General features: G+C 34.8%; 2 protein-coding genes across 7 annotated transcripts; one reads left to right on the top strand and one right to left on the bottom strand.

Annotated features, from left to right (window-relative positions):
• The first annotated feature begins 5,721 nt into the window (after positions 1-5,721).
• LOC113299580 lies at positions 5,722-8,988 on the top strand. Of its 4 annotated transcripts, none has more exons than XM_026548623.1 (6): positions 5,722-6,492; positions 6,567-6,666; positions 7,533-7,607; positions 7,707-7,829; positions 7,932-8,084; positions 8,203-8,988. In XM_026548623.1, the coding sequence occupies exons 1-6, from the start codon at positions 5,783-5,785 to the stop codon at positions 8,653-8,655; spliced, it is 1,614 nt and encodes a 537-aa protein (XP_026404408.1). In that variant the 5' UTR covers positions 5,722-5,782; the 3' UTR covers positions 8,656-8,988. The 4 variants fall into 4 exon arrangements, with proteins under 4 accessions (XP_026404408.1, XP_026404417.1, XP_026404426.1 ...); XM_026548632.1 differs by having other exon boundaries at positions 7,941-8,084; XM_026548641.1 differs by lacking the exon at positions 7,533-7,607.
• Positions 8,282-14,601, bottom strand: LOC113299602. Of its 3 annotated transcripts, none has more exons than XM_026548675.1 (2): positions 13,018-14,601; positions 8,282-8,627 (listed from the first exon to the last, which is right to left on the bottom strand). In XM_026548675.1, the coding sequence occupies exon 1, from the start codon at positions 14,477-14,479 to the stop codon at positions 13,058-13,060; it is 1,422 nt and encodes a 473-aa protein (XP_026404460.1). In that variant the 5' UTR covers positions 14,480-14,601; the 3' UTR covers positions 8,282-8,627; positions 13,018-13,057. The 3 variants fall into 3 exon arrangements, with proteins under 3 accessions (XP_026404460.1, XP_026404452.1, XP_026404443.1); XM_026548667.1 differs by having other exon boundaries at positions 8,282-8,641; XM_026548658.1 differs by lacking the exon at positions 8,282-8,627 and adding an exon at positions 8,745-8,883.
• Between the last annotated feature and the right edge of the window lie 42 nt (positions 14,602-14,643).

Here is a 14,643-nt window from a genome sequence, read left to right on the forward strand (position 1 = left end):
ATACATAAGTACATATCACCATGTACTTGTTAATGTATTCTTGTTACTTTGTTTTCAACCAACTCTCATTACCTTAAAATGTCAATATGTACTGTTTGGATATATATGGATAGTTAAATTAGTGTTTTGTGTATAATCTAATAGTACATGTTGGCATGTACAACCCTCTTTTATGCTTGGATATGCATTAGTACATATCAATATGTAGATTAATGTTGTTTGTATGATTTAACATTACATGTCGACGTGTATTATGTAGAACATATTGACATGTATTGTGTAAGAAACCTCTTTATGCTTGAATAGGTATCAATACCTATTGACATTTACTGTGTAAAAAACCTCTTTTATGCATGAATAAACATCAATACATATTGATATTTTAGGTTTACTTAGATTTGTATTATCTTGTAAATATTAGTCACATATCCTATGTTTGAGTAATTGTTCTCACGTTATGATGTGTTCTTATTGGAAAAATTGGAAGTACGTATCATGCTTGAATTAAAGAAAAGATATAAACCTGTACACATTGACATGTACTGTTATGAAACACTATCTGTTGACATGTATTTTGCGAAAAACATCTACTTGCATAAGAATCAATACATATAATGATCTATATTGTTGGTACTTTATCTTACGCAGCTAATAGGCACGTATCAGTATGCGAGAACTTTACAATCCAGTGACTCGTGCCAATCCAGCAAAGAAGAAAGATCCATCAGTACATATTGATATGTACTACTGGATACTCAGATTACATATGTATTACCTTGCTAAAGAAAAATAAATAAATAAATAAAACGCTTTGTTATTTTGCTCAGGAAAAAAATTGTTGCATTAGAGTACTGTGCTTGTTGAACTATAATTTTATTATTTATATATGATCATGATGTTAGACTCTGACCACCTTTTTGAACTACAACACCTGCAAGAAGATGGCACCAAAGGAGATTTAGGAAGTTTATGCAAAATGCCATGGGAACGAAAGATGTGAGAGTAGATGTTTGTCGAACAAACACATCTGGGAAAAGATTTAGTGCAAAAGGAAGAGCTCTACTCACTTTTCACTGTAGCAGATATTCTCGCAAAAGGTTTGAAAGTTTTGGCACTTAGGTTTGGAAGAACTGATGATTGGACTTATTGTTGAAGAACTATGTTTATTTTTTCTAGCTACTAGGAGGACTGAAAGAAAGTTTTGAGAACATTAAGATTTTAGTACTTTTAGATTTATTTATTTTTTTGATTGGGTTCTTAGTTTTGTTTGCAGGAAGATTGACAATATCTTTTTGGATAAAATGTACGCACTATTTTGTCCATTATGTCTACAATGAAGTTTGCAGTTATGATGTCAAGTATTTGTCAAGAAATATCAGGTCTGTTTTATTGTATAACATACACTTTATCACTATCTACCAGGGATATAAACAGAAATATAAACGTAAATAGAACTCTCAAGAATGCTAGAAAATCAACACAATGAAAATATTGTATAGTTTAGCTATTAATTGGGATTGTTTACAGATATTGTACTCTCTCATGAATGAACAAGCAAGATATAGAGATATCATCCCTTTTGAGATGCGAAAATCAACTCCATCCAACTATTTCTGTTGATGTTTCTGGTTTTCTTCTTCTTTGCAATTCTAATATTTTGCATAATTCTGCAGTACATATCGATATGTACTGAGTAAAACCCTAGTGCATACCAATATTTACCGAGTATCAGAACTACTAAAAGACTGACACTAGAAACTATGGATCTCCATTTTCCAAGGACGTCATTGTGCAACTTCTGCAGGAATGATGAGAGTGCAATAAATTCCCCCATATTGTAAAGTGCACTATCAAAATGAGTCGCTCTTGCAAAGAAATGAGGGAGAATGTTGATGCAGTCCGGAGACTACTAGATAGAACAAATTCTGCAGTCGATATTTATGTCCACAGATTTTGCGAGTCTTTCATTCTTATAAATAGACTGTGCATTTATCTGATACATAACATGAGTTCTACGGGCAAATGACGACGGAACGACATCCACAATGCTTTCATATGTTATGACCACGGGTCGCAGATTCCTTGTTCTTACTACCACCAACATTCCTGCCACCCCCTACTTGGATATATTCAGAAAATTCGGCTGCAAAAACAAAACAATATCTAAATAAATTAACCAGGTAACTTTAAAAAATAGATGTCTTTCTAATAGTCACTCTCATAGAGGTTCATAGCTATTGTAAGATATAACCCATATAATAGGCAGAAATTCATATATTTGTAATCAATTTTTAAACAAAATCCCAAAAAAAATTAAAATCAAAACAGAAAATTGCAGCACGTATACACATGTACTGAAGATATTGAAATATACTGAGTAAAACTTAGTAGATAACAACTGCATGTTTAGTAAAAACATAATCAGTTTAGTGTTACTTATAGATACATAGAAACTACATGAAAACTCTAATTCAAGACAAGCATGATGCATAGAAACAAAGAGAGTTTCCAAAGTGTGACCAAACTAAAGGGTAAACTGAAACTATATTTAGTTCTGGAATCAAAACTGTCAAGTAGTGTGCAAGGGTTTATGCTAGAAACCCTTAGAGTTTGAGGTTAATGGTCAAAATACTCACGGTAGCACATGGAAGGATGTACATGGTATCACATCATTCTATTGAGAGAGCATACATTATTTTAGCAAAAATGGATACTTATAACATATCAGACAACACAATACTTAAGAGACAAAGAGTCAAAGCTTAGCATTCACCGGTACATATCGATATGTACTGGGTAAAACCTGATACATATTGATATATATCTTTTAGAGTCTACAACACCACCCTTTAGCTTTTTCTTCTATTAGTCTCTTTTGTTTTCTGCAATTACAAACTGCATTAGACCCAAATTTCTACCACATTATAAGCAACAATTTGCAAACTTCTTTAAGCGAGTGAATCTCGTATGATATAGCAGAATAAGTTTACAACGTTGAAAACTCAGGAAGGCTACTAAAAAACATGGTCGATCAGTTAAATCTCTTTAACAAGTGGTTTCAGTTCAATAACCTCCAACCTTATTATTTTTGAGAATAATCATTCTACCACTAATTCAAAATGAATATACCACTAATTCAAAATGAATATCCAAGTACATATATACATGTACTAAAGATAACAAGAATTGAAAACCTAACTAGTGGATATTGATATGTATTGAGTGAAAACCTAGTAGATATTGATATGTTAGTGAAAATCTAACCAATTTCTTAACCCACTTACTTCCTCTAATTTCCTGAACTATTTTTACTACCAACTTTCAAGATGACAACATTGCTATGACCACATGTTAAGACACCCATTAAAATGATAAAATAGGATTAATGAGCCTATAAATCTACGACATATCTCTCAACAAATAAGAAACAAGTGCACATTCACGGACCTTGGACTCAACGACAAACATGAATACATTACCTGCCATTTGAAAGCTTAGTAAAATCGACCTTTTCAAAAGACAACGATGTAATTGTGGTATACTTAATTCATGCATGAAACCAAATGAAAACTATCATGTTGTATGACGCAGGTGCTAATCCTAAAGACTTAAAAAGTACAAGAAAACATTTTAAAAAAAATCATCAAATTAATGAGCATGTCATTAGGAACAAAGCATAAAAGTCAAGTACAAAGAACGAAAAATGAAAAGAGCATCATGTTCCACTTATCTGACTTCATTGTAGTAGCATATGACGATCATCATCATAGGACAATCCAACTGAGAGATGTCCCATACTTGTGATGGTGATTATATTCATTTGCAAATGTTCTTCATGTAATACACTACAAACTTTTCATTTCATAATTGCTTTATTCCATTCGTAGTGTTTATAACAATGGTAAGTATTTAAGATTCTGATTGGATAGTTGGACTTCTGATCGTATTGAAAGTATATGTCTCATCTACAGTTGCTTCTAGGAGGCGGAGGATATAGTAGGCAAATGCGTACTGTAAGTGACACTATCAAAAACCATCCAGTTTTTCATGGTACAACCAAATATGTACTGCAATTTTTACCAGTACATATGGATTTTTCTTTCATATCACATGCATAATCAACAAGGGTATTCATAAGAAAACAAAGTAACAACATTACAACAACAAGTACATGGTGATATGTACTTCATTTTTCGCAATACAGACAAATACGTACTGGCAGTTGACACTATCAAAAACTACAGGCAAATACGTACTGGCAGTTGACACAATCAAAAACTATCCAGTTATTCACGGTACAACCAAATATCCATCAGTATTCGACAATACATATTGATATGTACCTGATGCATATGCAATCCAAGTATTCAATAATACAAATTGATATGTAGCGCTGATGAATTCTACTTATATTCAACAATACAAAACATATTGTTATGTATGTATTAACACATACTGCATATTATTTTTTTGGTATTCAAGGATACATATTGACATGTATTACATCAACGAATCACTTTTCCTTAAGTACATATCGATATGTTCAAGCATAAACTATGCTAGGATTTTATACAGTACATATCATCAACTAATCACTCTTTCCCTTACTACATATTTAAATGTATTCAAGCATGAACTAAGGGTTTAGCAAAAATCTGAAAACTTTTATATATCCAGAACTTGAAAAAAATTGTGAAACTTTCAATATTCCACTACACATACAAAAACCCCAAATTCATAGCAGTAACTATGAAATTAGTAATTTTGTAACAAAAATTCTCAAAAAAATACGAACCTAAGAAATAAAAATTGAAGAAGATCAAAAAAATTACAACAAATACCTGTTAAATAGCTTCAAAATCTGTTATGCTAATTACAGTATACATTGATATGTATTGCACCAACGAATTGATGTTAATAGGAGATTGAAAACATTAATTTTTCGATTAACATCAATTTCTTCAAGAAAAACTTGAAACTGAAAAAACCCCAGTTTTGATATAAAATTGAAATTGAAAAACTTAATACATACCTTAATTATATGTAAACCCATATCATCATCAGCATCAATAAAATCTTCTTCGTTAACATTAGTTTCTTCAAGAGTATCTGAGATTCACACGATTTTTCGAATTTTCTGTAACTTGTTTGATTTTTGATTTTTTTTTTTTTTTTTTGAATCTAGGGTTTTGATTTTCTTTTCTCTGATGAAGAAGAAGAATGAAATATCGATGAAAACAAGAAGAAAAGTGAAAACTGTTTTTTTGTACGCGTGTTTTCTTCTCTGCTTGTGACACGCGTGTTGTTAGGGTTACTTTGGTAATTTTACGCTTTTTGAAACTTTGTTGGACCAGCCAGCAAATATTTTATCTCGCTGGACTACACATTAACCCGGGTCGGGTTTTATGGACTAAATAACAAATTTCTCAATACTAATTGCACACTCAACCTTTCTATAATTCAGCACTTGCGTCGCTGAGCAAAGCACTAGCGTTTCCATGTGGGAGCCCCAGGCCCATCTACTCCAACATTCTTGTCAAAGTTTTTAATTTGGTTCGTTTGGGAGATTTTGTTGTCATCCCGCTGTTTTGATATTTGGTTGGTATTCCTTGATGAAATGGTTGACTAACCACTGAACCTAATTCCCCCAAACCCCATTAAAAATAAAACAATTACTATTATCCTATTCTGGTGTTTCGTGGGTGTTTGACTTGATATATACTCGGTTCATCAGCATCGACAGCATCACTGTCAAAGGCAACATTTTAATCGGCCTCATAAAATGCAGTCCAATAGTTTTAACACTGCAGAAGAACTTTTGCAGGAAATTTCCACGCTTGACGTGGAAATTATGCATTTGGAACGATATCTTCTATCAATGTACAGAGCAGCTTTTGATGATATAGTAGCAGAATACAACTTTGTCCCTGCTAACATGCCAAAGATCATGGAGAGTCAAGATGGCGGCGCTGCTAGTAGACCAAGTTTGCAGGATCTAATGGATAACGATCAAATTAATACATACATCAATCCTAGTGATACTCAGGGCTACTTAATGTCTCCTGATAAACTTTCTGAAGACATTGTCAGATGCATGATTTCCATTTACTGCAAGCTTGCCAGCAATTACTCCACTTCCACTCCTGCTGCTATCCCTGAAAGTACTAATAATAGTACTATTATAGGATTTTCGTCGTCGTCATCATCTATGTCGCCATCTATACTTACTCTTAGTCCACCTTTGGGAACCTCCTCAACTACACTTTTTTCTCCTCATCATCGACGCCATTTTAATCAGGATTACAGCTGGGAAATCGAAGAATATGCTTCCTCTTCCTCTTCGTCTGATTTCTTTCAAAATGGAGGAGCAGCAGCAAGTAGCTTAGCTAGTGGACCATGTACTTCTGATACGGTAGTGGTTTCAAGAGCATGTCTAGAATTAGCCGATGAAAGCAGGATTGGTCATGTTGTTCCCATGATGAAAAAGCTCAGGTACGAGTTATAATCCCAAGATTACCTCTTAATTAAGCGGTTTATCTATTAAGTACTAATTATTCGTTAATCAGGTCAATGCTTAAATATCTTGAAGACATTGACCCGAGGAAAATGAAACCAGAACAAAAACTTACCTTCTGGGTCAACATTCACAATGCCTTGGTTATGCATGTAAGTGCTCTTCTTCATCGCAAATTAATCAATTTTGCAGCATTAGTAGCAATGCTTAACTAATGTGTTCATTTGATACATACGAGGGAGGTTCTTCACAGATATTTCGACGCTAACTTTTGTGGCTAAACTAATACTCCCATTAGCATCCATGAAATCAAAAACATATTTCACCATTTGTATGCTCACACATCTAGCGATTTCAAACCAATAGCTGACGAGGTTACAAATTGCTGACTGTCTGTGGTAGTTTTTTCCTTGGAGTACACAGCTGTTTGGTAACCATTATTTTAATGGATTAGCTCATAATCCATTACGCAGATTATAATGGATTTTATATGCGTTTGGTAACCATCATAATAATTATTTATTTTAATCATAATTGAAAAAATCCATTATTTCCATAAACAGGAAAAAGTTGTTTTGAAAATTTATTATAATCAATTTTTTTTCTAGCAAACTCAAATTGAATTGTTTCTTCTTATTTTCTCTAAACTATCAAGAGAGAGGCAAAAAAACAATTAAGGACTAAAAAAAATCCTAGATCATTGTTCTTTCTTCTCCTTTTCGAGATCATCATTCTAAGATAATCGATTATTTTAAAAAAATGTTTGGAAAAATTTATTTTTAAAATGATTATACCAAAATCAATTATCTATTTATGATATAATCATAAATTTTACCAAACAAGGTCATTGAGAAGATGGTTCTAAAAAAGAGAGTAACTTCTAATTAAATTTCAATTGGACCTATAAAGAAATTAACATCAGAAATGTCATTCTGACGATGTCAAGGGGATGTACAGCTTTTATAATCAACTACAGTATGTGTATGATTAAAGACTGACTTTAACTATCATGATGCAGGCGCATTTAGACTATGAAATTCAGCATCAGAACCACCTACAAAGCAGTGGTATTACCTCCCTGCTTCTCCTGAATGTACTAACTGACCGCCAGCTAATTTTCTGGATCTTCACATGAATGAATTGTTGCTCTGCTTATTCTTGCAATCCTTATTGATATGATTCACTCTTTCAGGATGCCACTTACAATGTTGGGGGACATTTCACAACTGCCTATGAAATAAAGAGCTCCATTCTCGGGTGCTCACCCTCATCACCAGCTTCACACATTACAACTACTGTGACTACTTCCCCAACGGTATACCTGCATCATATACCTTTTTTTTATACCTACTTAAGCTTGCTAGTGTTTCATCCATCGATACTTCTCCTGAATTCTAAATAACAAAGTATGATACAGTGGCTGCAGACATTTTTCACACCAACAGGAGGAATAAAGCTCAAGAAAAATAACAATAAGAGGAACAGCGGCAGTCGTCACATCTATTCCCTTGATTACCTGGAGCCACTGGTTTATTTTGCCCTTTCTTCAGGAGCATACTCTGATCCTGCGGTATATATATTCATACTTTTTAACAAATAAATAAAGAATCTATATAATTATCAATCACCAGAAGGTGCTTCACCACTACCACATATAAACCTGTCTTCTGTAATCTGTCCATATGCAGGTTCGAGTATACACATCGAAGAATATATTTGCTGAGCTTAATATCGCCAAGCAAGAGTTCATTCGAGCTGCAACTAGTATTAATACTGCAAATGCTAATACCTTCTCATCATTATCTTCCTCATCATCCATTTACAACAATAACAACTACAAGCAAAAACATACAAAAGACGGGTGGGGAACAAGTGATGAATATAACAACAACAAGGTAATACTTCCCAAGGTTCTGTATTACTTTGCAAATGATGCTTGTCTAAATTTATATGGCCTCGCGGAGATGGTCCACGGATGCTTATCAGAGTCTCAACAGAAAGCTATGGAAATATGCCAGCAGCAGCTCTCTATCAACAGCAATAAGCGACTGATTACAAGGATGCTGCAGCCCGATAAGTACATACAATGGTCACCTTATAATTCAGCTTTCCGCTACATCATCCAAACTAAACAGCTATAAGTTCTCAGAACATATGATCTGTAAATTTGCATCATACATGAATCATTTAAACACACACACACAAAAATGTATAAAGACGACCGAGATCCCTAAATTCAAATAATGAAGTTTGCAGCATTTTTCTGTTTTCATTCTCTATGTCAACCATGGATCCTGCAGCTCCTCTCCAAGGCAGCTTTATGTGTATATGATGGACAGTGTGCTATCTAGCTGTGCATGCTCTGCTATCTATTATATATAGAAAGGCAGCAATAATAAATAATTAGATAAATGGTTGCACATGGCATGGGAATGAGGACAGTGAGATGAGAACATTAACCATTTGATTAAAAAGAAATATAAACGAGAGAAACAGAGAAGGCATCAAAGAATCTACATAAAAAACTGATTAAAAGATCTGGAGGGCATAAAATAATCTTAATTAATTGACAGACTCATCTTACTAGCATACATATATATGGGATCGCTATCAAGTTTGACTTTGCCCATCAACTCACCTGATAAACTATTTCTTCTCCAACTTCTGAACAATCAGAATTATTGAATGATAAGAGTGTCTACAACTCTGCCTAACTAAAATTTAAATAGTTGATACAATCTCATCACCCCTGGATCTATCTGTATCTATCAAAATCTATTTCCTAACTGATTAATCAGCCCATAGTAACGTAGCTATATATAGCTAAGCTAAAAATAAAATGAAGTCAATTTTCCACATAAAAATTTGAAATCCACGCCAGTAAAATCAGCTAGAATGCTAGATACTCATATACTATGAAATTCATCCGTGAATTTAGGAATTTGTGATTATTTTACTTATGATTTATTGTTGGTAAAAAAAATCAATTCATCAAAATTTCTATGTATAACTTACACTGTAAAAAGAAAAGGCAGAGAGAGAAAGAGAGAAAAAAGAAGATGAAAAAAAAAGAACACGACCTATGGAAGGAACACTAATAATACCACAGTGCTTAGCTAGAGCGAGTAGTACTATACTCGCCTATATATGTGTGCAGTGTAGTACTATATATACGGAACAACAGCCAGATTAATGGATGCTATCGCAAAAACGTGCACTACTCAGTACTGATACTAGAAGAACTGGAGCAGAAAACAGAGGACCTACAGAGTGGGCAGGTGAAGTGGTCAAGTTGCAGCCAACTCTTGATGCACCTTCCGTGAAACACATGCCCACATCCAGATAGCTTCAGTCTCACCACCTCTTCCTCAACTTCTTCATCCCTCCCACTTATGGTTTTGCTTCTGCTTAGGAATAACTCTCCCAAACAAACTGAGCATAATTCATCCTCATCATGATGATGATCTTCACCATTGATTCTGCCATCTACAACTACTACTAAATCATGAAGATATCCTTCCAAGTACTCCTGCTGCTGTCGATAATGGTCCAGCTGCCAAGTCATCTCCTCCAGGCATTCTGCTGTCACTACGATGGGTGATGATGATGAACTCATCAGCATCTCCATCTGATGTTCATGATGACGATGAAGATAACCACTGCTAATACTAGCAGTACTAGTACTGTTACTATAGGATGACCATCCAGCTGCTGAGTAGACATGCAGGGTTGCATAGAGAAACATGCTACTGACAGATTGTTTCATACGTTGGAATGGGATCCAAATGCAGGTATAGAAAATAATAGTAGCAGCACATAAATGGGACTGGCCTGAGAACAACTCAAGACAAAACATCTTAGCGATTTCTGATACTGGGTTGGCTGGTTTTTGTTGAAAGTTATCAACTATGTCTTTGTGGAGCTGAGTTGAAGTTGAATGAATAAATGAAAGATGGAAGTGAGGGGATCCATCGTTTATATAGTACAAAGGAAACCGAGTTAAAATGGAAGTAATGCTGGTATATGTTTATTTAATCAGACAAGGATTAACGTAATAATTAAGCTGTTTAATATATTTATTAAAATTAATTAATTGTTGTTGTTTAACTAGTTCGATAATATGCCAAGGTGTTTAGTGGCTTGACTTTTTTCGGGAGATGGATCATGGATAGATGGATTTGGGTGGTGTGGGGGCGGGGAAGACTTACAGAGAAAGATTTTAACATTAAGAACTTCAAGAAAACAGAGAAGATGATGGCTAATAATAAATCATCGATCCGTCCCCATTTTGAAATTGAATTGACTTTCTATTATGAATATGAAGAGGGTCGTCCTAATTAGTATTACTGATATTACTCTATGAATGATTGATCAATGATCCATCATTATCATCATTCAGCGTTACTAGTTCTACTTGGCTGCTAGCTAGCTAAGATATTCAGAAGGACGGCGCCTACCCCACAATTACGTATCTTACTTAAAATATAATAATGCTGATGATGATAATAAAAGATATAAATTTTACCACTAGCAACATATTATTTTCCATTGAAATTAATTGAACTTCTTAGAGAGTTATCAATTTGAAATTTCAATTTCAATACACATGTATGATGAATTGATGCATCCCCTGTACCAATCAAAAAAAGTATCTGATGCATCTCCCTTCTCCTACTCCTACACACCTCCTAGGTCATCCAGTTTGTCAAAAGTCAGCGCTTATACGATTTGTACACGTGATATCATCAAGACAGGTGGCTTCTATTACATCTCTACTTATGTTTTGTTTTTCCAAAAAGGTTTAGCTGGAACGCATATATTTTGTTATGTTTGTACCAGATATTACCTATTTCACCAATAATTTACTAGATATTACCTTAATGGCTTAATCTATCTCTGTAAAATTACTAATAGGAACTTATCGTACCTTAATCTATCTCTATACAGATTTATATCAACAGATGCACATTTTATACCAACTCACTGAAATTCACATACATGCAAACAGATCAAAAACTTCGACTCACATAAAAGAATTAAAGTCCAGCAGCTTATTACCTCATTCCATCCCATCCTGGTAGATGATGCTGAATTAATTCATGATGGCATTCACTATCTTTCATTATTTATTTGCTTATTGAATGAGAGTATATCATACATGGCCATGTAGGAGCAAAGAAATGCATTTGAGAATCATCTTTGACTTTAAAGAACAATGGGACCGACCAAATCCTCACAAAAAGATTTTCTCTTAAAACTTTGAATTGTTTTCTGGTTTTGGAGTTGGTGGGTGGGTGGATCTCTGACACATAATACAACACCATTTGGCTAGCCTAGCACCATAGCTTAGACAATAATTAATCCATTTCTCTCCCTGTAGGACTTAAAACCAACTGGGAAACCGACCACTTGGTGGTAGCAGTAGTAGTAGTACTGTAGCAGCTGTGGTAATGCTTAATAAATAATCGCTCTATTTTTTTAACAGTACGAATTTTTAATGTAGCACTTGTGTTTAAAGAAAGAACGACAGCTCAAAAAAAAGAACAGAAAATACACGAGAAGAAAAAGAGTTAGTTTTCCCTCGACGATTTATCTGAATGCTTCGCGACCAGAAGCGAAGCCTGGCCAGACTCCAGAGATCAAGAGATATCAGATACTTTAACTCGCAGAAACGGAAAATAATTTGCACAAATAGAAGTGGTAACCCTGGTGTGGTGCAAAGGAGACAAATGTACAAATAGGCAACAGCTGAAGCTGAGATATAAAGTGGCAACGGTACATATCCAGTGGAGATATAAAGTAGAAGAGCTAGCAAATGTTCGTGACCAGAACTAATGTTTTCTACCAAGGTCATGTACGTTGAATATGTATGCACCTGTAAAGCCTATCAGAACCAGCAGCATGGGTTTGGTAGTGGTGATGGTTCTAATCATATATTTTTCAATTGGTTTTTGTTTGAGCAAACAATGAGGCACAATAAGATGCTGGGTAACCATGTATGGGACAAGAACAATTTACATCTTGACATGGTTTCTTAGCTCAAATGCCTATTTACTTATGACACAAGTCCCTAGCAAACAACAAATTCATTCTTTACCTTAGGGTAGATGAATTTCAGAGACTGAATTTTAATACTATTGGTTGTAAAATAGAATTAGAAACACATTCGAAAATCATGAATAATGACCCTCTTGTGTATTACAGTATTTTACAATCCATTCAGTTGTGTATTACTCAAACCAAAAAAGCAATGGCCCTAGATCCCAGTTTAATTAATAAAGCACTGCGGTTTGTAAGAAATGTTTCAGAACATGCAAAAATCAAATCCCAAACTGACTAATAAAAAGCATAGCATCTAATATCGAAACACTGTATATTTCCATCTTTGAGCATGTACGCAAGGTCAAGATAAAAAAAACAAACATACCCTAACAAAATTGACCTACAACTTCCCAGCAGAACAGTTCAGAGTAAGAAAATGAGTAAAGACGAGAAGAACTTACAAGTTTTCGAGCAAACTACTAAGGATAGGAATGAAGCTGTCTAGAATGGCCTCTGTGAAATTTTCTTTCCAAAGATAGCCTCCCAAACAAATGAAGAAAAGGGCCCCTTCTTGTCGAGGTGTTCTTTGACTGCTCTATCATTAACAGAGAAACCTTTCTCCCTTAATCGTCCGATCATACTGTTAGCTTCTCCCACCCCCTTGTCTACGACATAACCTTCTACCAAACTCACAAATGTGACCACATTCGGAGAATGACCAGCTTCCAGCATCTCAACACAAAAATCCAGTGCATCCTCTAGTCTGCTTGTCATCCCTTCACACTTCTTCTTAGTAAACGGCAGTAGTCCCTGAATCAAGACTGTGTAACTGAATGCATTTGGAGAATTCCCATTGTTCTGCATTTTCCTGAATATCCTCTTAGCGTCATCAAACTTCCGAGCTTTGCAGAATCCTTCAACTACTGCAGTGTAGATGACAACTTCAGGAATAGTAGCTATCTCACGCATCAAACCAAAAAGTTTCATGGCTTCTTGGATTAACCCATCTTTACAGAGGCCATCAAGCATAGCTACAGCATTTGGGATCATCCCTGTTTCCTTCATTTTCTTAAAAATCTCATCCGCATCCTGCGGTGGTGGCTGTTTTGTAGGGTCTGTAGGCGCTTCAACTTCTTCTTTTCGTTCTGGCAACAATGCTGCTGCTGCTGCTTTAGCAACAATTTCAGGTGCTGCAGGTGTATTCTGATTTTCAATGAGGGGGTCGTGTTCCTTCTCGTCATGATTACTGAGGTTGAACTTTTCAAAGAAACTACGAACAGATTCTACATCACCGTTAGCATCATTAACTCTCTTTTTGGCACCCATGGTTTGTTTGTCATTAGAGTATTGAACCCTAGAATCTCTCGGAAAACGATTCATACCCTCTTCCTTTTGGGTTCTGCCACTACTACTATTATTAGGTCTGACTAAATTTCTACTACTACCACTACCAATAAACAGATCATCAAGATCATCATCTTCTAATGAATCATTTCTCGCTCTTCCTCTCATAAAAGAAGATGATTTATTCTCCGTGTAACGACCCTTTGGAATTTGTCTGGATTCTTTCATTTTAAAAACAAAATCTTTATCAATATGATCCCTACGTCTTTCTCCTCTCAAAGGTCTATTAGGAATAGGGACTGGGGGATCTTGATTGGCTCTAGTATTCTTCCCAAAAGTTTTGTCACTATCAAAATCGTCATCAGAATCCATGTTTTTAGGGAAATAATCTTGAGAAGAATTGTTCTTCATTTCTCCCCTTAACTTGTGTTTAGAGTAACTAGAATAAGATGAATTTGTGTTAAACCTTTCCAATAATGATTCAATTCCATAACGATTCAGTAAATGAGGAAAATAGGGTTTATAATTGAGCAAATTCTGCTTAAATATATGAAGTTTAGAAACCCTAGTACCTTGCATCACGATTAACCTTGAGGCCGGCCTCTTACCACTTATCTTCCTCCTCCTCCTGGTGATGACGATGATGATACAGAGGGTGAAAAATTAAGGGTTTAGGGCTTTAGAAGGAAACCAGGAGAAATGAAATAAAAACCGTAAAATGGTTTTGTCCGGGGAAAAAGATA

Source organism: Papaver somniferum, chromosome 1 (assembly GCF_003573695.1).
Source record: "Papaver somniferum cultivar HN1 chromosome 1, ASM357369v1, whole genome shotgun sequence".
NCBI classification, from domain to species: domain Eukaryota; kingdom Viridiplantae; phylum Streptophyta; class Magnoliopsida; order Ranunculales; family Papaveraceae; genus Papaver; species Papaver somniferum.